Consider the following 23315-nt stretch of genomic DNA (forward strand, 5'->3'; position numbering starts at 1 on the left):
AGGTAGGTATCCAGGGACACGAGTTTTCAAGGTGGGAAGGTTAATCAATTAACATTCAATCCTCCCTCGTACCTACTTACTTACCCCTGTGCCGCACCGGAAGTACCGTGCCAATGCAGCAATAGCCCCCCAGGCCCAGCCCACAACAATCCACCTAACTCAAGCCAGCCGAACGTCGATCTGGGCTGCGCCGACTTTCACATTCTCCAGTTTTGATACCGACCTACCCGCTTTGTTGGTTACGTTTGCCGAGAATTGGCACAGTCTGGGCCCACGAGTACCACAACCGCCACTACTTTGCTTCTCGGTCCAAGGTGCAAAACCGGTCATTTTACAGTTCACCAGACCAGCATTGGCCAGCGTCTGGCCCTCTTATTTCTCCTCCAACGCTCCATTTGACGCCAACACTAGGACAATTTGCGGATTGCTCATTTCCTGCCGTTATCCATCAACCCATCAATCGGGTTTACGGGGAGACGCCTGGCTAGTCTTGATCTTGGAAAGCGGGACGCGCCAGTCGTCATTACCCTTTCAAACGTGCACACGCCCAGGGAACAAACCGCTTGAGAACTGGGGAAAGGCAGCGACCGGAGAAATTTAAAAAAAAAAAATCAATAACAAAAAAAAACCCTAAAAAATGCAGCGGCACAACAGGTACGAGGGTGATTCTGCCGAGCGGGAGCCTCTTGATTACTCTGGCTACTCCCACTTCCAAGGTCAGCCACAAGCTGCTACCCACTACGACGACCACAGTCAATACCAACAACAACAACAACAACAGTCACAACAACAAAACCACCACCACCACCACCAACAACAACCGCAGGACTACTACGACCAAGACCACACCCGCGACCGGTACGACGATAGTGAAAACAATCGCCAATCCCCTTCACCTCCGCGCGCCACTGCCGACGCTTATCAACCAGACGCAGATTTGGACGCATCCCTGGGTCGTCTGCGAGCCGAGCGAAGGAACGACCGAGACCGTCACAACTGGCCCGGCGCTGCTTCACCAAACCCGGATATAGTTTCACCTTTGTCGTCGCCACAGCCAGCTGACAACGGCTACTGGGACCAGGAGCACGGTGGCCGAGCGAGACCGCCTAAAAGCAACGTCACGCCAGGCGCCGACAATTTTAGCGCCTCCGCCGGCGGTGGCATGGCTGGAATTGCCTACCAGGTAGCCGACCGCAACGCTAGAGAGAGTGGGTTAGAGGCCATGAGGGGCACCGACCCGGACCAACCAAACTACCCGGAGCAGGCGCACCACGCTGCGCAGAATGGCCACAATCACAATGATGACTTTGGCCGACATTCTCCGTTCCCCTCCCCCTCCGATGGGCCACGGCAAAGAAGCTACGGACATGATGCTGGGGACAGGGATTCTCATTCTAGTCTCACTGGCCTTGGTGCCTCTGGCATCCCTCCAGGCAGATCAACGCCAGGCAACGTTACGCCGTCAAGAAGCCCGTTGAGTCGCAGCGCCGTGTACACTGATGACCCATACTTGAGCTTTTCGAGAACAAGCCTACCAAATCTCGGCGTCGTCAATCCACACGACATTTTCGACGACGGGGACGACGGCCTCGATTACGGTAGGAAAAACCACCGTACATCAATGTTGAGCTTGGGAGCATCGAGCAACCGGAGTGGCAGTAATTTGGGTGCCGCTGCCGCTGCCGCTGCCGCTGCCGCAGGCGCCGGTGCTGGGCGGGCTGGTAGCGGTTCCAGAGCTGCTACGTATGGACCTGTTAATAGCAATACCCCGTACGAGGAGACACACAATCTCGGTGCCGATAAGACCTGGGGCGAGAAGCCCAAAGGCAAGTCAAAGGTGTGGAGGCTCATCGTTATCGGGATTGTTGCTGTTGCCATCATTGCCGCCTTGGCGCTGGGCATTGTCTTCGGTGTGGCTATGAAGGATGGCGGCGGCGGTGGCGCAGCCGCCTCCTCCGGGCAGACGGCTGAGGAGGACCAGGCCACCAACGGCGAACTGAATGCGGACAGTCAAGAGATCAAGTCATTGATGAACAACAATCAGCTGCACAAAGTATTTATGGGTATGGACTACACTCCACTTAATACGCAGTACCCGGACTGCCTCAAGTCCCCACCGTCGCAGAACAACGTCACCCGCGACATCGCTGTGTTGTCTAAACTCACCAACATTGTTCGTACCTATGGCACTGACTGCAATCAAACCGAGATGGTCATCACGGCGATCGACAGGCTCAAGCTCAAGGGCAAGATGAAGGTGTGGCTCGGAGTCTGGCAGGATGGGAATGACACAACAAACGCGCGACAGCTGGGTGAGATGTGGAATATCCTCGATCACCATTCCAAGGATGGTCGCAAGCCAGAGGACTACTTCAAGGGCCTGATTGTCGCCAACGAGATTTTGTACCGCGAAGAGATGACCAAAAGCCAACTGAAGCTTCTCTTGTCAAACGTGAAAACCAATCTGACTACCAGGGGCATCAACCTTCCTGTGGCGACATCAGATCTTGGTAAAGATTGGAAAGATAAAGATTTTGCCGACACATCAGAGTACATCATGGCGAATATCCACCCCTTTTTCGGCGGGACGCCGGCAGATAAAGCTGCGGCATGGACGATGGACTTCTGGAATGACTTCGTCAAGGCGAATCAGAAGTCAGAGGCAGAGAAGAATGTTATCGCTGAGTATGGGTGGCCGTCACAGGGTGGGCAGAGATGTCCGGATAATGCCGCAAGCTGCTCAACGTTTGCGACAGCGGACATCCAGGGGCTTAACAAGGTTTTACAAGATTGGGTGTGCCCGGCGCTCAACAATGGGACAAACTACTTTTGGTTCTCGGCGTTTGATGAGCCGTGGAAAATCAAGTTCAACACGGCGAAGGAGAATTGGGAGGATCACTGGGGGCTCATGACGGTGGACAGGAAACTCAAGAGTGGGGTAACGATTCCGGATTGTGGTGGCAAGGAGGCGCCGGCCGCTTGAAGCAATACCCTTTGGTTCTTTTCTCCCTTTCTCTCTCTCTCTCTTTTTGTCATACTACGAATTGGGGAATTCTCTTGGTGCACTTGCTTCGCTGTGCTTGAATTTGCGAGTCGGTAGGGATTTACGCTTATTTTTCAAAGGGAGTTTGGGGGAAACATGTTTTATACTTTGTCATCATTTCCATACTTATTTTGTTTTTGTGTTTTTCTTTTCTGGGCAGTTTCCATCGAAAGCAACATGGTAAACCATTTTTCTTTTTTTGATTTTTTTTTTTTTTTTGCAACGCCATGGACGCTGTTCTGGTAATTTCAGTGAAGAAGTGTTGATTTTCTTTGCTTGTGCTTGATAAGGTTAACAGGGAAAGTAGAGGTTTTGACAAGGGTGGGCTGGTGGACGCAGTGAAGATAGGTAGTTGTACAAATGTATAAATAAGTAGGTAGTGAAGTGAAATGAAAGCATTCTCTATAATCATGAAACGGACTGCGATTGTTAGTGAGGTGCGCAGAACCAATAGAGAGGGTTAGGATTGAACCCAGTCCAAGCTTGCGGTAGCGACGGTACCTGGCAGGTCTCAGGCTTGCTACCTCCATGTCTAGGCCCGTTAGCTTTCTACCCCGCAGGCGCGGGAAGTCCTAACAGGGATACAGTGACGTCTAACTCTAGGCGCGTTCTGCGTTAGGTTGCTAGCTTCAATTAAAATAGACGCGACAGCTTCAACCTCATACCTGGTAGTTACCTAATGCGCGTTTGCCCCTACGAATACGAATATTCATACCTGCGCATGTTCCAACCATCAAAATTCGACCTAGATTGCGGGCACAGTCGCATCTAAAAGGATACCGGGATTTATGCTTATATATGTGCCCTCAATTACTAGTGCTCTCTAGCCACAACGGAGAGGCCGCTGCGATATCTTAGGAACCAACCCCTTCGTCGTCCTCTGTCCAGTATATGCCTGCCCCCGTCGTGGCTGGCACCGACTCGATTCCCTGAACCCGTTTATCGCATATAATAACAAGGAAAGATTAAGAAAAGGCAACATCCGGGGGCCTTGCGGGGTCGCGACCGCTGGCTTGGAGAAGCTTGGTCTGTTTGTTTGTCTTGAGTAGTAGGAGCCGTCAAAATGGAAGACGATGACAGAGGTACGGATCGACAAGCAAAGATGCGACACCCTTGCGCACGTCCAAAACCACTCAAATAATACTCGACACTCACACTCGTGCAACTTTTTTACTGCCTAGAATCCAACGCAAGCTCCGATAATGAACAGGATGAGGTGATGGAGGACGCCGTCGAGGAGCCCGAGGTCGAAGACAACGATGGAGAAGACGAGGAAGATAATGAAAACGAGAATGATGACGAGGAGGAAGACGACGGCGAGAACGAAGATGCAGACGTGATGCAAGACAAGTCTAATGACGATAAGACGGTCACCGGGAAGGAGATGGCCACCGCCGCCATCGATGGAGGAGACGGCGCTTCCACGGCGAGCCAGAAACGTCCAGGTAGCAGTGGCAGCAATGCCAACGACGGCAGCAAGGATGATCGTGTGTCAGGAAAGGCACCAGAGACGGATGCGACGCGGGAAAAGACGCCGGCGGCCCCAATCAAGCCCGGGTGGCGACCCAAGATAGACCCGACGCGCATCTCGGCGCGGCTTTACGACATTGTGCCCACCATGGCGGCTCCGCAGGCGACTAGTATTAATGCCTTTGCTGCGACGCCCGACCAGCGCTTCTGGGTCACCGGAGGGTCAGACGGATACGTGCGCAAGTACGATGCCCAGGGGACCATAAACGGCAAGCTGCCGTTGACGGTTGCGCAGCGTCACCCATTTGTCGACTCTGTTGTCAAGGCCGGCATTCTGATGAGCTACTGGGAAAACGAGGAGGTGTCAGGGCCCAGCGGCGGCAGTAGCAGTACCAGTGCTGGAGTCGGAGGTGTCGGGAGCAGTAGCGGGGCCTTGGCCTTTGGGGTCGGCGCCGCTACCCACGACCACGTCCTCAGCCCCGTGTACAGTATCGCGGTGCAGGCCCAGGGGCTGTGGGTACTGTCGGGCACAGAAGGTGGCGGCATCAATCTGTCAAGTGGGCGGCACGAGGAAGGCAAGCGGATTGCGTGCTTACACAAGCACAGTAGCGCTGTCAGCGTGCTGACCATGTTACCGGACGAGAAGACAGTGCTGAGTGGCAGCTGGGACAAAACAGTTGCCGACTGGGATCTTAACAATGGCCAGGTCCGGCGCACCTTTGTCGGCAGCGGCAGCCAGATCTCGGTCGTGGAGCTCAGGCCGCTCTGTGGCGCTCCCGTGCCGTCGCTGGGGGCCTTGTTTGACGACGAGAACAACGGCGATGTCAAGGGCGTGTGGTCTACCATGAGCAGCAACAACGACGCCAAGTTTCGCAACGGATCGCTGAGCAACGGCATCAATCAAGGTAACTCTGGCGCAAGTGGCACGGGGACCAATGGCGCAGCGGGTCTTGGCGGTACTGGTTCTGGTGCTGCTGGCGGCGACGGTGCGGTAGGAACCGCATTTGCACAAACGGCATCACCAGCACACGAGAGTCTTTTTGGCAGCCCGGCCGGGTCCTTGTTTGGCGACGACACCATTGGCGGCAATGGCAATGTGTTTGGTGACGATGACGACGACTTCAATACTCACACCATGGACATGGACCTTAATGGGGGAGGCGAGTCAAGTCAAAACGGTGGTGTGGCTGCTGGTGCTAGTGCGGATGATATAGCTATGGGTGGCACTGATGAGGGACAGACTAAAGATTCTGTCGGCGATACTGCCAACAATGGAGCCTCCGCCGCTCAACCTGCTACTGCAACCGCTACTGCCACAGGGGATGACGCGGCCGGAGCATCTCAAACAACAGTCTCGTCGGGCACAGAGCTGCCACCGTCTATAGCACCGACGACGACATCCGCAATAGCAACCTCGTCAACAACCGAAATTGACATCAAGAAAGAACCAGCCTTGTCGTCCGAGCCAGCCATCGCTGCCACCTCGTCTGCTACTGAAAATAACACAGACCAACCGAATATTGTCTTCAACTCTGCTGCCCCGGCACACGCGGACCCTACCCAGATGTCTGACCAGGTCTTCCTATCAGCCTCGATCGACGGCACGCTGCGTATATGGGATCGACGCGTACCTCGCGATCCCGTGGCCCGCATTGGCACCCGCCCAGGCGTCCCGCCGTGGTGCATGGGGGCATGCTGGAGCCCCGATGGCAACTGGATCTACGCCGGCCGTCGCAATGGCACCGTCGAGGAGTACAGTATTCACAAGGCCAGGTCGGGCTGGGCCCCTGAGCGCGCTCTGAAGCTGCCCGCGGGGAGTGGTGCGGTAAGCGCCGTAAGGGCCATGCCGAATGGGAGACATCTTGTTGTGTAAGTCTTTGCATCTCACATCTGCCCCCTTTTCTTTTCTATTACTTGTCGTTTGACAATCACTGACAATACCCAAAGTGCGTCGCACGACATTCTTCGTCTCTACGACCTTCGCGACAGCTCCGCCTTCAAGGGTTCGTCAGTCCCCTTCCTCATCGTACCGGGTCCGCCCCGGGCAGGTGTCATTGCGCAACTCTACATCGACCCTTCGGCCCGCTTCATGGTTTCCATTGCGGGCACGCGCGGCTGGGACGGCACTTCAACCGAATGCCTGGTGGGTTACGAGATTAATGTTGCCGGCTAGGGACCGGGCAGCCGGGCCGCGGCCAAGATGGTAACATGAGTCTGTTTGGCTGTCAGAGTATCAGTCGTGTCTTCTCGATATACTTACTGTATGCCTTTGCTTCAGTGTGTGTGTGTGTGTGTGTGTGTGTGTGCGTACTATTTTTCTTGTATGCCTGCCTGCTCAATTTGTGCTGGAGCGTGGGTATATAATATAGCGCTTGTGTTTGGGCTTATGAAGGGTGTTCATTTATCCAACAGTTACTGTACGTCTAGCCGGGCATTACCGCCCATGTAGGGAATACAATTGGAGTTATACAAGCGAGGCAGAACATCCGGCTTTCTGCGGCATCACATACTTGTTTCCTGTTGTCTTGTATAGTAGCGAATTTATGGTGAGTTATACTTTTGCAAGGCTACTGGAGCAATATAATAGTGCTCATATCTGCGTGCATATCTGATAGGGCTAACTGTCAAAATACGAGCGTCACGTAGAAAATTAAATAGCCAAGACTGCCTCATTTCCTCGTGCTCATGGGGAGCAGTTTTCGCATCTGAAAAATGACTGTACGACTCACAGCAACACGAAGCGTACGCAGACAGCTCTGGGTGCGCTTTTATAACTGAAGGCTTGCAAACGGGCTCGGGGAGATTTTGGGTCGAGAACTCCATACTCGGATTGAGAGAAGCTAATCTAGTAGGCCTTTGGGCTTACCTAGCGCAAACGTTTGAGAAGAAAGGTCAACGAGGTGACGCAAAAAAGGGAATAGAACCAGAAGGTAAGCAACCCACCATAGGACTGAAAAAAGTCCATTCAGCCCTTCGGCTGATACAATGCTTGGATTTGAGTGCAATGTGATATGTTTGAATAAGCAACCAAAATATGCTGTATGATAAAACCCCCAATAACTTGCTTGTGTACCTGTGATCCCTTTCTGTGAACTCCTCACTTCGGAAAAAGTCGATAAAAGATGCGAGACACCAAGTCTTTCCAGTCAGTCCAACAGTCTAAACAACATACTTCAGACTACTCGTGTGAAACGAAAACTCCAAAAAGACCCGGAATAAGCAAGGATAAACACACAGGTTCACCAGCTATCGGGCCCGATTCTGACCATCTAGTAGGTCCATAACACAGTCCATCGCAATCCTGAACTCGCCAGTCTCTGATGCAATTTCATCTTCAGACACGCCTGATGCCCGGACCCGGGTTACTATTGCTTCAGTTGCCTCGTTTAGCCGGTCGAGAGCGGCTGCCATACGTGGGTACGTCAGCTGAATGAGGGTAAGGGCCGCTTCGTGCTGTGCCTTGGCAAGCTGGTTGAGGTTTTGGACCTGCGCATTGAAGCTGCTCGACTGATAAACAACCACAGGCGAGCCACCACCACCATCTCTGGGCTGGCTGCCGTGTTGCAAAACCTCTATGCTGTTACGCTGCTGGCTCATCTGGCCACTGAGGTTTTGCACGACGTTTCGCAGTGCTTCGAACTGGGTTTCCATGCTGGGTCGGGGACGTTTGCCGGGGCTTGAGGCGTCGTCATCTGTGCCGGGAACTTTTCTCTTGAGGCGAGTGCCATTGGTACCCGTACTCGTATCGCTGGCAGGGTCTCCATGATTGTTGCTCAGCGAGAAGGGCGGTGAGTCTGGTTCCTTAGACTTGGTCACCACACTGGTACGTTTCGTGGTGGTGCGTTGGCTACTACGAGGAGACAGAGATGCGGAGGTGGAGGATGTGGGCGAGCCCTGAGCCATGCTCGCAGCATGAACTGTGCCTCCTGTCGTTTTCTTCTTGCCTGTCATGCCTGTCATGCCTGTCGTGCGGCGGGCGAAAGACCGTGTCAATGGGGGCCGGGAGGGTTCCATGTCTGGGACGGGCTCCGGGGGTGCAATATCTATTCCAGGCCCGCGAGGGATGGTCTCGATACTTCGGAAGATGGTACTGGATACCGTAGAAGGGGTGGGGTAGAGTTGCTGTGGAGCGGGAGTCCTTGGGGTAGCGAGTTTGCCCAGATCCATGGAGGGCAGGGTTTGACTTCTGCGGTTTGCAGCGGCTGTGCTTTCGAGGAAGGCCTTGATGGGTACATTGGTTTTCTTTTGCCTGATACCGTTGTCGAAGTCGGCCATCTTGGAGTCATGGTCCTGGCGGTTTTGGAGTCTTGTATGAATTTTCGAGCGTCAGCTACCCAAAGTACCTAGATAAGGTGGAAATTAGGTGGAGAGTATAGTAGAGTGCATGGTCAAGTAATCGGTTACCTTCTAGCAGAAGCCTCAGCCATTGCGGCCTTAAGCAACCTGTCCCTCTCCTGGTCGCTTGCAAGTGAGTATTCAACTGTCCGTCTGACAGCAATCCGGGCATTTAGCATGGCCTTGTAGTCGGCGTTTCTCGCATTTCGAGAGTGCTGGTCCCGTGTAATGCTGAGTTCCGACTCGTTTGCCACGTCAGGGTGCATAGAGAGACTCCTGTGAGTGCCAGCCATTGTTGCAGCTCGCGTTATGGTTGACTGACTGCTGCAGGTTCGGATGGCTAACTTATTATTGATGAGACCAAATGGTTCTAGGGGAGATACTGGAAGGAAGGGACGGATTGGAAAACCAAAACCCAATACGATGGGAGTGTACAGAGCACCGGCAAAGGTAGGCCGTTAGGGGATCCGTGAGGTGATTTCTCACTGATCCGACTCGCTTTGAGGTAACTTGGGGAGAAGTGGGAAACGTCCAAAAACAAAGATGAGATTGGGCAAACTCCGTAGCCCAAAAACAAATTGAGCCCTTGAAGTTTCCAGAGTTGTTAGGCTGTACCGGCCTGGGTGCATGTGTGCAGGTAAAAAGAAAAAGAAGGAAACCGGGCGTGAAAGAAGGGATTGCCTTTGATTGTGAGGCCTGTGACAAGGAGACGAAATAAATTAAATGTGTTTATGTGCGTGCGCGTAGAGCCAGTTGTCAGGGAAAGGCGTAGGCAGGTAGACATAGAAGGCGGTTCCAACGAATTCCAGACGGCAGCACCTTGATTTCAATGCACCCAGGTAAGATACCCCAATCGAGGTACACTACTTTCTTTTTGCGACGCAGGAAGGTACCTAGGCAGGTAGGCAAGGTAGTGGAGTAGTAGGGACATGTAACTAGAACCTCTCAAGTTTGGAAGGAGAAATGCAGTAGATAAGGATACCACCGTTGTAGGCAGGAACGAGATATGGGAAAGTAGAATATGCTGTGGATTACACGGGGAGAGAATTGAGGAATGGACACAGGAAGTTGCGAGATGACGGCAGCCAGTAAAGAAAGCCAGAAGGCACAGTGAGAAGAGAAGCAGGAAGGTACGTATGAAAGAAGAAAAGCCTTCCAAATCACGATCCATCAACAAGCAGCGACAAGGAAAAAGTTCAACTCAGCAACTGCCGCCACACAGCGACTTCAAAGTCAATAATGATTGAGGGACTGCACCGCTCTGCAATCGCCGTAGACGTGGCTCACTCAATGATCAACGATTGCCATAGTTGTCTGCTTGGTGACCACTTTATGAATTCCGGGAGAAAAGTTGACGTTGATATGGGAGTCAAAGAGAATTCATTGGTTGATCGTAAATGAGAAAGGTGCATGCAAACAACCTTGTTATACACTCAAGCCATACAGCTTATCAGCCTTTGAACAGCAATCTAGGGTGTAATACAAAAGCGGATGTCAGCTTCTAAACATATAGTAGTCAGGCAACGAAGAATTGGGTCCTTGTATTCAAGCTTGGCCACACAAATGCTCTCGAGGTAGCCTTGAGGAGCCGTTTACTGTCATTTATGTTTATTTAGCAATCCATTTTTTTTTTCTTTCCACGCCTACCTATATACCCATCCTAATGACAACTGAGAAATCGAATGGCGAGGGTCTTTCGATACGCAGGTTCGTGCATTACCCTGCGGCCTGCATGTCACTACATTCCCGGCGCCATATGTTAATATCAAGTTAGCAGTTGGGAACACGATATATTTTCAAGACGGGAAGGATACAGAAGATGAAGAGCAAGCGGAGATTTGCATTACAATTCCCCGAAGATGATCAAACAGCAAGCATTGGTATATATGACTCTTTTCATCATGATCGTAATTCCCACCAACTTGCCTCGCATTATACCCGGCGTCCAGAGAGCAAAGACAAGGACTAGGTATACGGAGCACCAGGAAATACAAACCCTGTGGTGTTTGGAGAGAAAGTTGAAGTCCGCCGCTATGAACTTTTTGCTTGCTATCAAAAATTAAACACAGGAGAAAAAAAAAGAAGAAAAAAAAAAAACACTCCAGATCAGTGTAACCAGTCAAATGCGTTATGTGAAGCTTTTCTATGTGCGTCTATTGCTTGTGCGCTTAAGTGAATCACAACCCACCCAGTCTCTGCCAGATCCAAGCCATGGGGACCCAACTCCGAAATGCTCAGCTCGCGCTGATTTTGCGTTATCTTTTGCGCTAAAAAAATGCGAATCTTACAAAAAAAAAGAAGAAACTAGGTTGATTTATGGCTCAAGTTGAACAAATTCTAGCACCAATAAAAAACCAAAAGAACAGAGGTGCGGACAACGTGAGTCAAAAATATATGCGGTAACTGGGAAGTAGGAAACTATGTATTCTTATAAAGCAAGCTGGATGAGTGCGGCGACCAGACTGACACAAACGGTTGAGTATAGAGGCCAAGCCAGCTCAACATGAATTGCCAAGGGGGTATGCTGCGTATCCAGACTGTAGACTAGAGGTGCACCAGGTGTATCAACAATGTTGCATGGTACATCATCTGTGTATTTTCTCTTTCTTTTCTGGGGGTTCCATGCACTGACTGATCAAGACAAGGCGCAATCAGCTGCAGGGGTTTGGGGGGTGGGGGAGAGGTTCGCTAAATGTAAGCCCGCGACGGCCGAGTGCCGCAAGAAACTTGAGTTTTCTGTGGGCGCCGGGGCTAAGATCCCGGCTGGGACAAGGCAGGTCAGATTGTGTTCGTGGTCGGTTGCTAGCTTCAAGGTGCTGGCTGCCTGTGAGAGATGACGCCGTGACATATCCCAAGCTTCCAGAGCTACACGAACCAGTCTCACTATTTCCTACCAAACGCGGGTTCAACCACACACCATTCGTTGATGGGTGCGCTGAAGGGTGTTTGTGACAATTTTGCGGGTGGGTTTGCAAATCGTGGCTGATAACAATCCCGCTTGTTGGTGAGCGCAGAGCGAAGAGTTCCAACTTGACAGCATCGGATGGTTCGGGAAACTTCGCAGAGTAACCCGGGGAATTCGCGCGAACAAGTTCCTGAGACTGAAGAGCCGAATGTCCAGACTCGTGTGATGTTCTCGTAGACTCTTTAGCGTGGGCCGAGGAGGACTAGTCCGACTGAACCCCGCTGTCCACTGTCGCGGAATCGAGCGAGCGTCGTGACTTCTAGTCCGACGACTTCTCGACCCCATTAGCACCACCACGCCAAAGGCCGTAGAAACCCTCGCAATTTTTCCACAACTTGATTGTTCCGTCTTCGGAAGCTGTAGCGTACAGCTTGCCGTCAGGAGAAAAAGCAATCGACCATACCGGCCCATGGTGGCCCTTGTGCACATCTGAATAGAGTAGTTTTGGTAAGTAATGCGAGCAACAGAAACATCAGGGATGCGCAAGGACCAGTGAGTGGATGGGACGATTTGCACAGAACATACCAATCTCCTTTCCATCTTCGTAGCTGTAGACGCGCACCCAAGTACCGGGCTCTTCACCCACAGCAAACTTCCTCTGTTTCAGGTCCAGAGCCACACTCGCAATACCGTGGCTTAGTTTGATACGCTTCAGCTCTTCGTTCATCTGACGGCCGCCGAAGAAGATAACCGTCTTCCCCGCCGCCACAGCGAGCACAGGAGATCCACCGTTGATATCACTGGCATCCGCAAATTGGGGATCAAGCTGTGAGGACTCGCACGACTTGATCTCGTCATCAAGAACGAGGGACTTGACCAGACTCTTAGTCGGTACATCAAACCAGCGTAGAGTCTTGCCCGAGGCTGTGATGATCTTGGTTGGGTCCGGAGACCAGACAATAGCCTTGATGGGATCAGTGTGTGTGCCCGCACCAATCTCGTGGGCCTCCGAGGAATCGATCGCAACCTCCTCCGTAGTCTCAGCGAGTTTCTTGGACGCCGCCTGGAGATCCCACAAACGCAGCCTTTTCTCGAAGCCACCTGTGGCTACCATGTCGGAGGTGTTCGGAGGGTATGCGATGGCACGAACAATGTGTTCATGTTTGAGAGTGAAGAGAACCTCGCCGGTGTGAGAGTTCCAGATTTTGCTGTACATGCCATAGGCGTCAGGGTCAGCAATGTGCAAACACATACATCTGAATGAACCGAAGTCCCAAACATACCAACTGAAATCGGCCGAGGCGGTAGCGGCATTACTCATGTCAGGGCTCAACTTTGCCTGCCAAACAGCACCCTTGTGGCCGATAAAAGTGCCGATCCAGTCTCCTGTCTGACCTTGCCGCAGCATGGGGTTTCCATCTGTCGCAAACGTCATGTCAGATGCGCAAATCTTGACACTTGGTCCAAGTCGCATATGGAAAGGGAAAACAAACCTTTGCAGGCCGAAATCATAAAGTAGTTCTCGCTCTCGAAGGTAGAAGAGAAGTTGATGTGGGGAACTGGTCGCGAATGACCGTGGCAGGTCAGGGGCACATATTGACGAGGAGCTTCGGTAGCCATTGTATAGTTCGAGTCCGAATAGCTCGTGTTGATAAGGCTGGAAGTTGACAAATAGTCCAATTTTCGAGTTGATCGGGAAGCGTATAGACAAGGCGAAAGACACCAGGCGCGATTCTATACCCCTGACCAAAGTGACGAGGGGCTTGTGGAAAGCCTTGAAATGATAGTGATGGATGCAGATCCAAAAAAGAGGCACTCTATGCCTTGCCAAAGGCAATAATGTCGATTATGGGCGAGTGAAGCGGAAGATGTTCGTTCAAGTCGTCAGGTCGTGTCGGTCGTCAGTAGTAGGCTAAGGAAGTAGGTAGGGGTTGCTTATGTCGGGTTCGTTTGGTAGAGACGAGCGTGCCGCTGGCGGGAAGCAACAGTCGAGGATCAAAAAAATACTATTGACAAGGAAGGTAGAAACGTATTGTACCAAAAGAAAGCGTAGAGATCTTTGCTGTTTCCAAATCGTCCGGCAGTGGTGACGGTTTGGGATGAGCGAATTTATTAGACAAAAAAGAGGGAAAGCGAAAGTCAAAGTCCGCTTGACAAGAAGAATGCGGTCTGGATTTTTGTCGCCGTGTCGTTCGGCTACGTACGAGGTCGTGGCGGGGCATTTTCACGCGATGATACGGTCCGTGCATCGTTCAGGGTCCGAAATCAGACACTTGGCTTTACTTTGTTGTACTCTTATCGATATACGAGTGGGTACATGGAGGGTCTCTGGCTCCCCGCGATTAAGTATTGCATGCTCACAGGGAAGCTCCCTTCTGGGTGGCCAGGTAATAGGTACTTGATGATGACGAATTGCCGACAAGGTGCCTCGAAACTTCCAGTGACAAACGTACATCCATCTATCTGATCTAGTCTCAGCAAACAAAACCAACCAACACTTTTCTTTTCCACACACATTCAGATATTCGCCCAATTTATTAAACATTGCAAATCTTTCCACATCTGCAATATCCGATTTTTCTGCATATCGCAACCGCATTCCCAAAAAGGGGTTTGACCAGCACTTCAGTATTCCTCACTGTCGCTGTAGCTCCGACCTGCGGGGAGCTAGCCCCGCCGTTTAACAACGCCGGCATTACCGCTTGCGATTGTCCGTCTCGCAAACTTCTCTGAGAATTGAAGGCCCGGACGCTGTAACTGCACAAAAACCAAACAGATAAAGCACTGGGAGCTCATCAGCAAACATTGAAATGTCAGTTTTCAAGCTTTCCGCCCAGTTAATAGGGCACTCCAACGATGTACGTGTCTCACCGTGAACATCCGGTTCTAAACATTGGAATTCCATTTACACCCCGACAGTGAAACCTGACCGCTCCGCAATCCGCCTAATTTGTAGGTCAAGGCTGTACGATACAAATCCAAGGATGTCATTATCTCAGCGTCAAGAGATAACTCAGTCCGGATATGGAGGCAGACGTCAGCACCAAACACACCTCCTGCCTTCGACAGCGCTACCCTAGCCCAGTCCGGCTCCTACGTCAACTCGCTCGCCCTCATCCCGCCTTCTACCAACCATCCTGACGGATTGGTGGTTACAAGTGGGCTCGACCCTGTCATCTACGTTCACGAACCGAAACCGCTGGACCAGCAAAGCAGTGGCTACCCCATACTTCTCCCCGGTCATTCCAACAACGTATGCAGCCTCGACGTTTCGCCTAATGGCCAGTACATAGTCTCCGGTAGCTGGGATACCAAAGCAAAGATTTGGGATGTGAACAAGTGGGATCTAGCGGCTGAGTTGGACGGCCATGACAAGTCAGTCACAGCGGTTCTGGCGCTCAAGGACTCTGCCGCAATCACAGGATGCGCCGACAACATGATCAGGGCATATGGACTTGCGCGCGCAGGCTCAGCCGAAGTCCTGCAAGCTGGAAAGACATTAGCAACAGCCGAGCCTGTGCGTGCCCTTTGCCGACTGCCCACTGAGCACGAGAGCGGCGCCGAATTCGCTAGCGCCGGTAACGACTTCGTGATTCGTCTCTGGACCGTGAGAGGTCAACAGGTTGCTGAGCTGCACGGCCATGAGTCGTATGTTTACTCGCTGGCATGTCTGCCATCCGGGGAGATTGTTAGCGTAGGCGAGGATAGGACGCTTCGGATATGGAAAGGCCACCAGTGCGTGCAGACAATCGTTCATCCAGCAGTCTCGGTCTGGGCGGTAGATGTATGCCCCGAGACTGGCGATATTGTCACAGGTGCTAGCGATGACATCATCCGGATATGGACTCGAAGCAGCGACCGCCTCGCGGATGAGGTCACTTTGAAGCACTTTGAAGAGGCAATCAAAGGCATGGCTATACCTAAGGAGACTATGGGTGGAGATTTGAAGAATCAAGAGTTCCCTGGGCCCGAGTTCCTTCAAACGAATACAGGCAAGAAGGACGGGCATGTGCAGGTAATCAAGAACCCTGATGGGGGGCTTGAGGCGCACATATGGTCTGCAGGTGAGTTCACAGAAACACATTTGCATTAGTTCTAAAACTTGGGCTTACTTAAGTTCTTGTGCAGCACAAAACAAATGGGAGTTCTACGGTGCCGTCGTCGACTCTCCTGGAAGCTCGGACAAGAAGATCCACCACGGAGGCAAGGAGTGGGATTTCGTGTTCCAAGTCGACATCGAAGATGGCAAGCCAACACTACCTCTGCCGTATAACGCTGGAGAGAACCCTTACGATGCAGCGCGGAGGTTTTTGGAAGCAAACGAGCTACCTATTGGATATTTAGAGCAGGTTGCCGCGTTCATCGTGAGGGAGTCTAAAGGCCAGAACATCGAGAATGTTGGCGCTGCTTCAAGTGCCCCTGCTCCGACAGAGACTCCCTCAGCAGGTCCTAAGCATGCTCTTCCAGTTCGAGAATATGTCTTGATCCCAAGTTTAAACTCGGAACGTGAGTGGAATGCCCCCGAAATCGCTTGTCAGGAGGCCTGGCCATATGCTGACAATTGAGCACGACTTTAGCACTCGTCAAAAAGATTCTTTCCTTGAACGCGGACCTCGTAAAGAGCGGCGACAAAGAATTCGCCATGAATCCGGCCCAAGTCTCATCTCTGCAGTCCTTTGTGGCCAGTCTTCAGACCGCGTTGCAGTCAGTCTCTAGCAAGGTTTCTTGTACGAAACGCGTTGAGGTTCAGAGTCCTGGATTCAGTATCACCCCTCAAGACTTGGACACGATTATGAACATGGCAGTCAACTGGCAATATGCTATGCGATTGCCAGCCCTTGACCTTCTCCGGTGCCTGGCTGTATTTGAGCAAGCCGTGACATACTCACCACGCTCCAGTCCATCATATCTCGATGCTATTTTAAGCGCGGCCTTTGAGACGCCGACCGGCGCCCCAATCAACGAGGCTTCGGCGTTCATGGCTATGCGCGCCGTTGCAAATAGCTTTGCCACTGCTCAAGGTCGCACAACTGCGGTTGCCGTCTTCCCGCGTGTCGTTTCGATACTCGAGGCAATTCTAGGTATTGAGGCTGAGCCGTTCAAGGGACCTCTGGGACCGGAGAACAGGAACCTAAACATCGCAGTATCGGTGGTTATGCACAATTACGCTGTCCTGGCAGCGGCGCAGCCAGGCACCCTTCCAACTGAGGGACTATCTCTGCTTGTCAATTGTATTGGCGAGGTACTGCAAAACAAAGCGGAAACGACGACGCTCGTACGTGCTCTCGGCGCTTTAGGGACGCTCGCTCAGGTCAAGGATCTGTCCAAGACAGTGCGGGATCTGGGCGGCCTTGGGTGGGCTCGATCAGTCGGCCAGAGGAGCCAGGACGCAGAGGTTAGGGGATGGGCTGCTACGGCAGAGCAGTCGCTGGGCTGATTTATCCTTTTATGATTTTGCACATGATACCTGCCTAGGGAGTTGTGCCTTGGGGATCGACGGAACGGTTGATTTGGAGGCTGCGGATGGATGTATTTCTTTCGCTTTTTCCCAATTGCTAACGCACAGTCTTGCATAAGAGCACCTCACAGAATAATCGGTAATGATGGCAGTGCATAGATCGATGGATTTGTTTACAGATGAAACAACGCTGAGATTTGTGACAGATGCAATGATAACGATATTCATGTGTGATTGCTTTGAGAGGGATGATCCAATGTTACACTAGAACTAGTCTAGATCTAGATAGAATCTAGACCAGCAGTCATCTGCCTATCCTCTCGGCGTATGTGGTGTTCTATAGCCTTCTTAATATGATTGATTGCCGCCCGATGGTTACCTAATTCCCTGGCCGAACTAGTCTAGAAACCAAACCACAATAGTATCGGTACAGGTCAAATGGCTTGTATAACCCTCTCGAAGTCAGGCTGCCTGCACTTTCTTACTGCAACCCGTTCTGCATACGCGACGGACAGAGCCTGAGGAATATATGGCATCCTTGAGAGCATTTTACCAGTAGTGGAGACAAGCACAATGAATGTATGTACCCTTTGTCTCACCTACTGTCCAACGGGTTGACAGGTCGGCAGGTAATCAGTCAGGCGCAATTGAAGGATACGCACTAACCCGTTGAGAGGCTGAGCTTTGTGTCACACACAAGGCAAAAGCTGACCAACTTACCTGTGCCCAATGTAAAAAGGAAGTGGCGGCACTTTTTGCGCATGTTTTGTTTTTTTCTTATCCAAATTCGATGAAGCGTTCCCCGCATACTTCAAAGGGCTGGGACCGGATTTAGAAAGTCACTCCAAAATAGTCCAATGAGGGAAGAATGGCAACCAAGCCAAACCTACGAAGAGATGCTGCATGGCGCGTGTTGCGGTACACAGGCTTTTGAGACGAGGACCACACATGTTTACCCCTGGGCTTCCTTCTCAGGAGGACCGGCTTCGCCGTCATTCTCACCCACATGATTTTCCGCAGCAAGTGGTTTATCCTGCGCAGCCATCGTCCTATTCCTCCTCCAGTATATACCAGTGTCACAAAAGGTAAAATGCCCCTCGTCCTGTGGGAAGGCGAAAAGGTCATATTCGGCCGATGCATCCATCTTGGCCAGGCCCTTCAGCGACTCGGCGACCCGCCCATCCTCGTCCGGCGGCAGCGCATCCCAGACGTCCCACGGCGTGCCCACGAGCATTGCCGGCTCGGCAACCCGGCACAAGATGTCGCCGTAAACGGAGTGATACATGTGCACGCCCCAGACTAGCGAGTCCTCGGTGACATGCTCGAGAGCATCGGGGTCGTCGACGACTTCACACCCCAGCGTTGTGGTCAGATAGGCGCGGTCCGCGGCCGTGTATAGGGGTTCTTGGAAGATGCAGCGGATCCTTGGCTTCTTCTCATGGCTGCTGCTGCTACTGCCGACAAATAAGTCGCAGGTCAAGAGCTCGACCAGCGCGAGGAACGTCGCGGTCTGGATGTTGGCGGCCCGCCGCCTATCCCAACTCGAATCGGGGGCGTGAAGGGGCCCATTACCGAGGCAGATGGCGCGCGTGATGGGGGCGTGGCTGGCTGCGTGGGTACGGACGAGGGCCTCGAGTGCGGCGTAGCTGGGGCTGGATGTGTATGCGGTGCGGACGCGGCCGTACGTCCTGTCTATCTCTGCGAGATGTGACTGATGCTGTGATGGTGTGCTCAGTGGCTCCTGCAGGCGGCCGTTCTTGATGATGGGGTGTTTGGCAGATGTTGATCGTGCGTCGGGTTGGTCGAGGCCGGCTTTGGCCTGTCGCGCGGCCGCGTGGGGGCTGTTGTTGCTGCGAGGGCCTTTTTTGCGCCGGGCTACAGTGTGCCAAGCGCCGACTTCTGGCGACGCTGCCATTGGATTAAAGCGATGCGCATGGAAGTTTAAATCAAAATCAATAAGTTACATTCATCACCTGTGGATTTCGATACAGTCCCAATAACACAGAAACATTTCTTTACATTTTGGAGATGGCGGGGTTGCCAATCGCATCAGTGGCAGAATCCAAAACGAAAAAAATATCCCTGTTAGTTGCTGACCGCCCTGGCAGGGGCATTGATCAGACCCATGGGATCGATCTGAGAAATGATTGACGAGAGGAAAGGAAAGAATTTGGTTCTCTGTGTGCCTATGTTGTGGGCATAGTGGGTCTTTTTTTTTTACTTTTTTTCTTTTTTCTTCGACAGTTCCCCTTCATTAGTATAGCAATAAGCATGATGCAACGCGCCATCCCAGTCCCAGGTAGGTATAGTCAGCTACTGTATTCAATTTCGGTGAAGAGAACCCATCGAACTTTTCAACATTTCGATTGCTGACATGCAATGCACTAGTGTCTGTCAGACTTGCCGTTGATCCCGTCAGGTCGGAGAAAATTTACCAAAATACCTACGACATATTATGTGCCTGCTGGGCGGTAATGGTTGATTGTCATGTCAGCGTTGCACGCAGTACAAAAGTACGTGTACATTTCATTGGAGAGTTGCCACCAAAAATAGCCCCCAACACCATCAAGCAGTTGAGCATAATGGATCGCCATTGGAGATTGATTGAACATGTTGCGGGGCCTCTAGTCCGTACATATCCGTAGTACCACGACAGAACCATAGCATACCCCACTGTCCGTCGCTCCCTCTCCTTCCATCTTGGGCGGTTGCTTCGTAGCGACATTTTAAAAAAGCTTTTTTTCCCCTTTTCCTTTTTGTTCAATGCATTCGTTTTCTTTCACAGTTTCATCTTGGCATCACATCTCGTTCCCTTTCAACTGTGGAACTGCAAGCGCGGACAATATCTCATCACCAACACTTTTCGTTTCAATCAGGCGATTTATGGCCGTTCAAGGTAACCGGATTTGACCAATTGCAGACTCGCGGGAAGGCAAGATCTCTGCAGGCCAAACCGCCCCATATCTTTGAAGGATATCGCCAGTCCTGGATACTGCAATCCCCGATTGGTCATTTTAGGACCAGTACCATCTGACCACGCTGTGTGGCAAGCTGCTGCAAACGATTCGAGCACTGAGAGGTGAGAGGACGGCGAACCGCCGAGTCTAGCTATGGGCGCTCCCTTGGCTTCTCTGATTGGCTCCTGCGTGACAGAACGACAAGGGTCGACGCACGTCGTGCACACGAGCTCTTCATTCTCATTGGCTCGCGATCCAAAGTTCCCTGCTTGTCCAACCTCTTTTCGGTGGGGAGGTCAGCCAATATGTGTGGGTGGTAAGGGTAGGCTGTCGTGAGGGGAAAGGCGGGCGGGCGGCTGGATATGTGAGTGAGCAAAGGGTCGGGTCGCATTGGTGTATACATTTTTGGCGCCCTGGTGCTGTGGTGCTACTTTTTTGTGTGCTTGCTGGATGCAGCCAAGTGGCCCAGCACGACGGGAGAACCGAACCGGGCATTTTACGGCGATAGATATTACCTCTTGCCTTTGCCGCCCAATCCTTCTGGGTGCCTCTCGGTTCTGTCCCTTTTTTTCCTTCCCGTCTCTTATACATCAACATCTTCTCACTTGAGAAATCTGAAGAGCCCTTTTAGCTTCTTTGAGCTTTGGCAAAGAAGACAAACGATTCCCGACACAACTTTTACTTTTTCACTTTGACAAGCTCATTGTCAAGAGATAGGTACCTCAGCCGCAGGCCTTGTTAGTACAGGCTTCTCAGTTTTTTGGTGGACAAGGAGGGGCCGACTGGTCAGCTTCGCTTCAGCAAGGCAACTGCAAAAGGCCTCTCATCCGGCCAACGTCAAGTGGCTTAGAGTCGACGAAGCAAATACACAACATCCACAAAACACAGCAAACATGTTGCCATCAACAATAATCCTTCTCGCCAGCGCTGCGCTAAGCACAGCCCACACAGTCATCACCTACCCAGGCTGGCGCGGCGATAACCTTGTCACCAACGAGACCTACCCCTATGGAATGCAATGGATCTACCCGTGCGGCGGCATCGACGTGACAAAAAACAGAACCTACTGGTCCACCCAGGGCGGCGCCGTCGCACTCCAGCCCGGTTGGTTCCAGGGTCACCAGACGGCGACGTTGTACGTCAACCTCGGAATCGGCGACAAGGGCCCCGATGGTGGACCACTAAATATGTCGTTGTCGATGGTGCCTGCCTTTGGTATCACTGGCCCTAGCAAAAACCCATACCCAGGCACGATTTGTCTGCCACAGGTTTCGCTACCGCAAGGCTACACACCTGAAGTGGGAGAGAACGCAACAATTCAAGTTGTCGAGCTTGCTGTGCATGGTGCTGCTCTGTTCTCGGTAAGCAATACTCATATAGTGCACCTAGACGGGACCGAGAATCACTTTCTGTGGCATGGCTCCTTTAACTAACATAAAAATGCCCCTGGATAGTGCGTCGACATTACCTTTGTAGAACCCAACGACCCGCGCCTCGCAAAGGTCAACGAAGACAACTGTTTCAACAGCACTGATATTGGTTTCACTGATATCTACACAACCAAGGTGGTCAACACGAACATCACCTCCACATCGGCTGCCGCCGCCAGCTTACGGCAACCTGGAAGCCTGACACTGTATGCTGGGTGGATTCCCATGATTGCGCTCGGCGCATGGGCATTGCTGTAATTGGAGGGCTGATTCTGTTTCTTTTTTTTCTTTATTTTCAAATTTCTACTATTATTATGTTGTATACCACCGATTCTCACCATATACCTGCTGGGGTCATTCATTAATGGGGGCGTTTTGGGGAGAAATGTTCTCTTTTTGCTTGAGGTAAACCGAGTTGCTACTACGTTTTCACAGGGGCAAAATTTATCATGATCACCAACGAATTGTGCTTTTATCAAAGTGCTGCTAGTACCGTGTTAAAAGGCGCCGAAGATGACCATCTTAGCATCTGGATTACATTGGCTACCATTACTTTAGTATGAGTTGTGTCACCGTTTATTTTTTTTGATGTACCGGATTCCATTCTATGACATGCTTTTTCAAGTACCCTAAACTCCTAACTAAATGTAAACCCTAGTCTGAAGACCGAGGAAACAACAAGATTATCAAACGAATAAGGTACTTAAACATATTCATAGCAGAGGTGCTCGCTCTGCACACTCATGACATCCGCCACCTCAAGATTCTTGCCCAAACCCAACATCTCCATGATATCGGTCAGCGCCGACGTCTGCTGACCCTCTGGCACGTCTTGGGCCCTCCTGCCACCATAGTCGACAGCCTTTTCAGGACTTTGTTGCTGCCACTGCAGCCACAGACGGTCGACCTGGGCGTGGTGCAGGAAGAAGACGGGGTCGTTGGGCGAGCTGGACGGGCCCATGTCGCCGCCGATGGCGCTGTGGATGGCGCCGTGCGGCTGGCCCTCGAGCCACTGGCGGAAGTCGTCGTAGTCGGGCTTGGTCATGATGTTGGCGATGGTGGACGGCGAGACGGCCCACCCGTTCATGTCGCCGGGGAAGTAGTTGCCATTGTTGAAGCTCCGGGTCAGGCAGTGCGGCACGTAGTTGGCGCTCTTGTACTCCACCTTGAGGTCCTTGAACGGCCCGTCCTCGACGCAAAAGTAGTACACGGGCTGGGAGCGGTCGACGCCAAAGTCGGCCATAGCGCTCTGCCTCCGGCTCACGCCGGGAGGGGCCACGCCGTCGCCGCCGATGCCCGACACGGGATCCCAGATGCTGGCGTTGGGGAGGTCCTGGTAGTCGAGCGTCCAGTCCCAGTACGCCAGGGGACCCTGGTAACCGCACTTGCGCAGGTCCTGCTCGTACAGGTGCAGGAACCACCGGTGCCAGGGTAGGAACTGGGCCACAAAGTGGATATCGTCGTTGAGCAGGGCGTGGACGTAGGTGAAGTCGGCGAGGCGGGACGTGAGCAGGCTCATTCCGAGCTCCGAGGGCTTCTTGGACATGCAGAAGATGGCGTCGACATACTGCTGCCTATCGACGGTGGTGAGATTGCGGAACTCGACGCGCTTCTGGGGGTTTGTGCATGCTGTTGTTGTGTTGGTGTTGGTGATTGTCGGTGCCGCGATTGCGACTGTCGGCAAGAGTGCCGAGATTATGAGGTTTACGGCGAGCAT

The 23315-nt window shown here is 52.2% G+C and overlaps 8 protein-coding genes across 8 annotated transcripts; 4 read left to right on the forward strand and 4 right to left on the reverse strand.

The window, feature by feature from the left end:
* Window positions 1-637: 637 nt before the first annotated feature.
* Window positions 638-2983, forward strand: PgNI_11013 (uncharacterized protein; the record flags this gene model as incomplete). The annotated part of the gene is made up of 1 exon (XM_031130987.1): window positions 638-2983. The coding sequence occupies one exon, from the start codon at window positions 638-640 to the stop codon at window positions 2981-2983; it is 2346 nt and encodes a 781-aa protein (XP_030979726.1).
* A 754-nt stretch (window positions 2984-3737) lies between these two features.
* Window positions 3738-6905, forward strand: PgNI_11014 (uncharacterized protein). The gene is made up of 3 exons (XM_031130988.1): window positions 3738-4125; window positions 4225-6382; window positions 6461-6905. The coding sequence occupies exons 1-3, from the start codon at window positions 4107-4109 to the stop codon at window positions 6684-6686; spliced, it is 2403 nt and encodes an 800-aa protein (XP_030979723.1). The 5' UTR covers window positions 3738-4106; the 3' UTR covers window positions 6687-6905.
* Window positions 6906-7391: 486 nt separating this feature from the next.
* On the reverse strand, window positions 7392-9285 carry PgNI_11015 (uncharacterized protein). The gene is made up of 2 exons (XM_031130989.1): window positions 8918-9285; window positions 7392-8819 (listed from the first exon to the last, which is right to left on the reverse strand). The coding sequence occupies exons 1-2, from the start codon at window positions 9139-9141 to the stop codon at window positions 7760-7762; spliced, it is 1284 nt and encodes a 427-aa protein (XP_030979724.1). The 5' UTR covers window positions 9142-9285; the 3' UTR covers window positions 7392-7759.
* Window positions 9286-10905: 1620 nt separating this feature from the next.
* Window positions 10906-13970, reverse strand: PgNI_11016 (uncharacterized protein). The gene is made up of 4 exons (XM_031130990.1): window positions 13247-13970; window positions 13037-13172; window positions 12339-12961; window positions 10906-12242 (listed from the first exon to the last, which is right to left on the reverse strand). The coding sequence occupies exons 1-4, from the start codon at window positions 13371-13373 to the stop codon at window positions 12073-12075; spliced, it is 1056 nt and encodes a 351-aa protein (XP_030979721.1). The 5' UTR covers window positions 13374-13970; the 3' UTR covers window positions 10906-12072.
* A 246-nt stretch (window positions 13971-14216) lies between these two features.
* PgNI_11017 (uncharacterized protein) lies at window positions 14217-17469 on the forward strand. Its single transcript, XM_031130991.1, has 4 exons — window positions 14217-14611; window positions 14710-15817; window positions 15882-16259; window positions 16331-17469. Exons 1-4 carry the CDS (start codon window positions 14564-14566, stop codon window positions 17188-17190), a joined length of 2394 nt encoding a protein of 797 aa, XP_030979722.1. The 5' UTR covers window positions 14217-14563; the 3' UTR covers window positions 17191-17469.
* A 694-nt stretch (window positions 17470-18163) lies between these two features.
* On the reverse strand, window positions 18164-19126 carry PgNI_11018 (uncharacterized protein; the record flags this gene model as incomplete). The annotated part of the gene is made up of 1 exon (XM_031130992.1): window positions 18164-19126. One exon carries the CDS (start codon window positions 19124-19126, stop codon window positions 18164-18166), a length of 963 nt encoding a protein of 320 aa, XP_030979729.1.
* A 1455-nt stretch (window positions 19127-20581) lies between these two features.
* Window positions 20582-22223, forward strand: PgNI_11019 (uncharacterized protein). Its single transcript, XM_031130993.1, has 2 exons — window positions 20582-21529; window positions 21623-22223. Exons 1-2 carry the CDS (start codon window positions 21062-21064, stop codon window positions 21854-21856), a joined length of 702 nt encoding a protein of 233 aa, XP_030979730.1. The 5' UTR covers window positions 20582-21061; the 3' UTR covers window positions 21857-22223.
* A 78-nt stretch (window positions 22224-22301) lies between these two features.
* On the reverse strand, window positions 22302-23315 carry PgNI_11020 (uncharacterized protein; the record flags this gene model as incomplete). Its single annotated transcript, XM_031130994.1, has 1 exon — window positions 22302-23315. The coding sequence occupies one exon, from the start codon at window positions 23313-23315 to the stop codon at window positions 22302-22304; it is 1014 nt and encodes a 337-aa protein (XP_030980300.1).

Source organism: Pyricularia grisea, chromosome VII (genome assembly GCF_004355905.1).
Source record: "Pyricularia grisea strain NI907 chromosome VII, whole genome shotgun sequence".
NCBI classification, from domain to species: Eukaryota; Fungi; Ascomycota; class Sordariomycetes; order Magnaporthales; family Pyriculariaceae; genus Pyricularia; species Pyricularia grisea.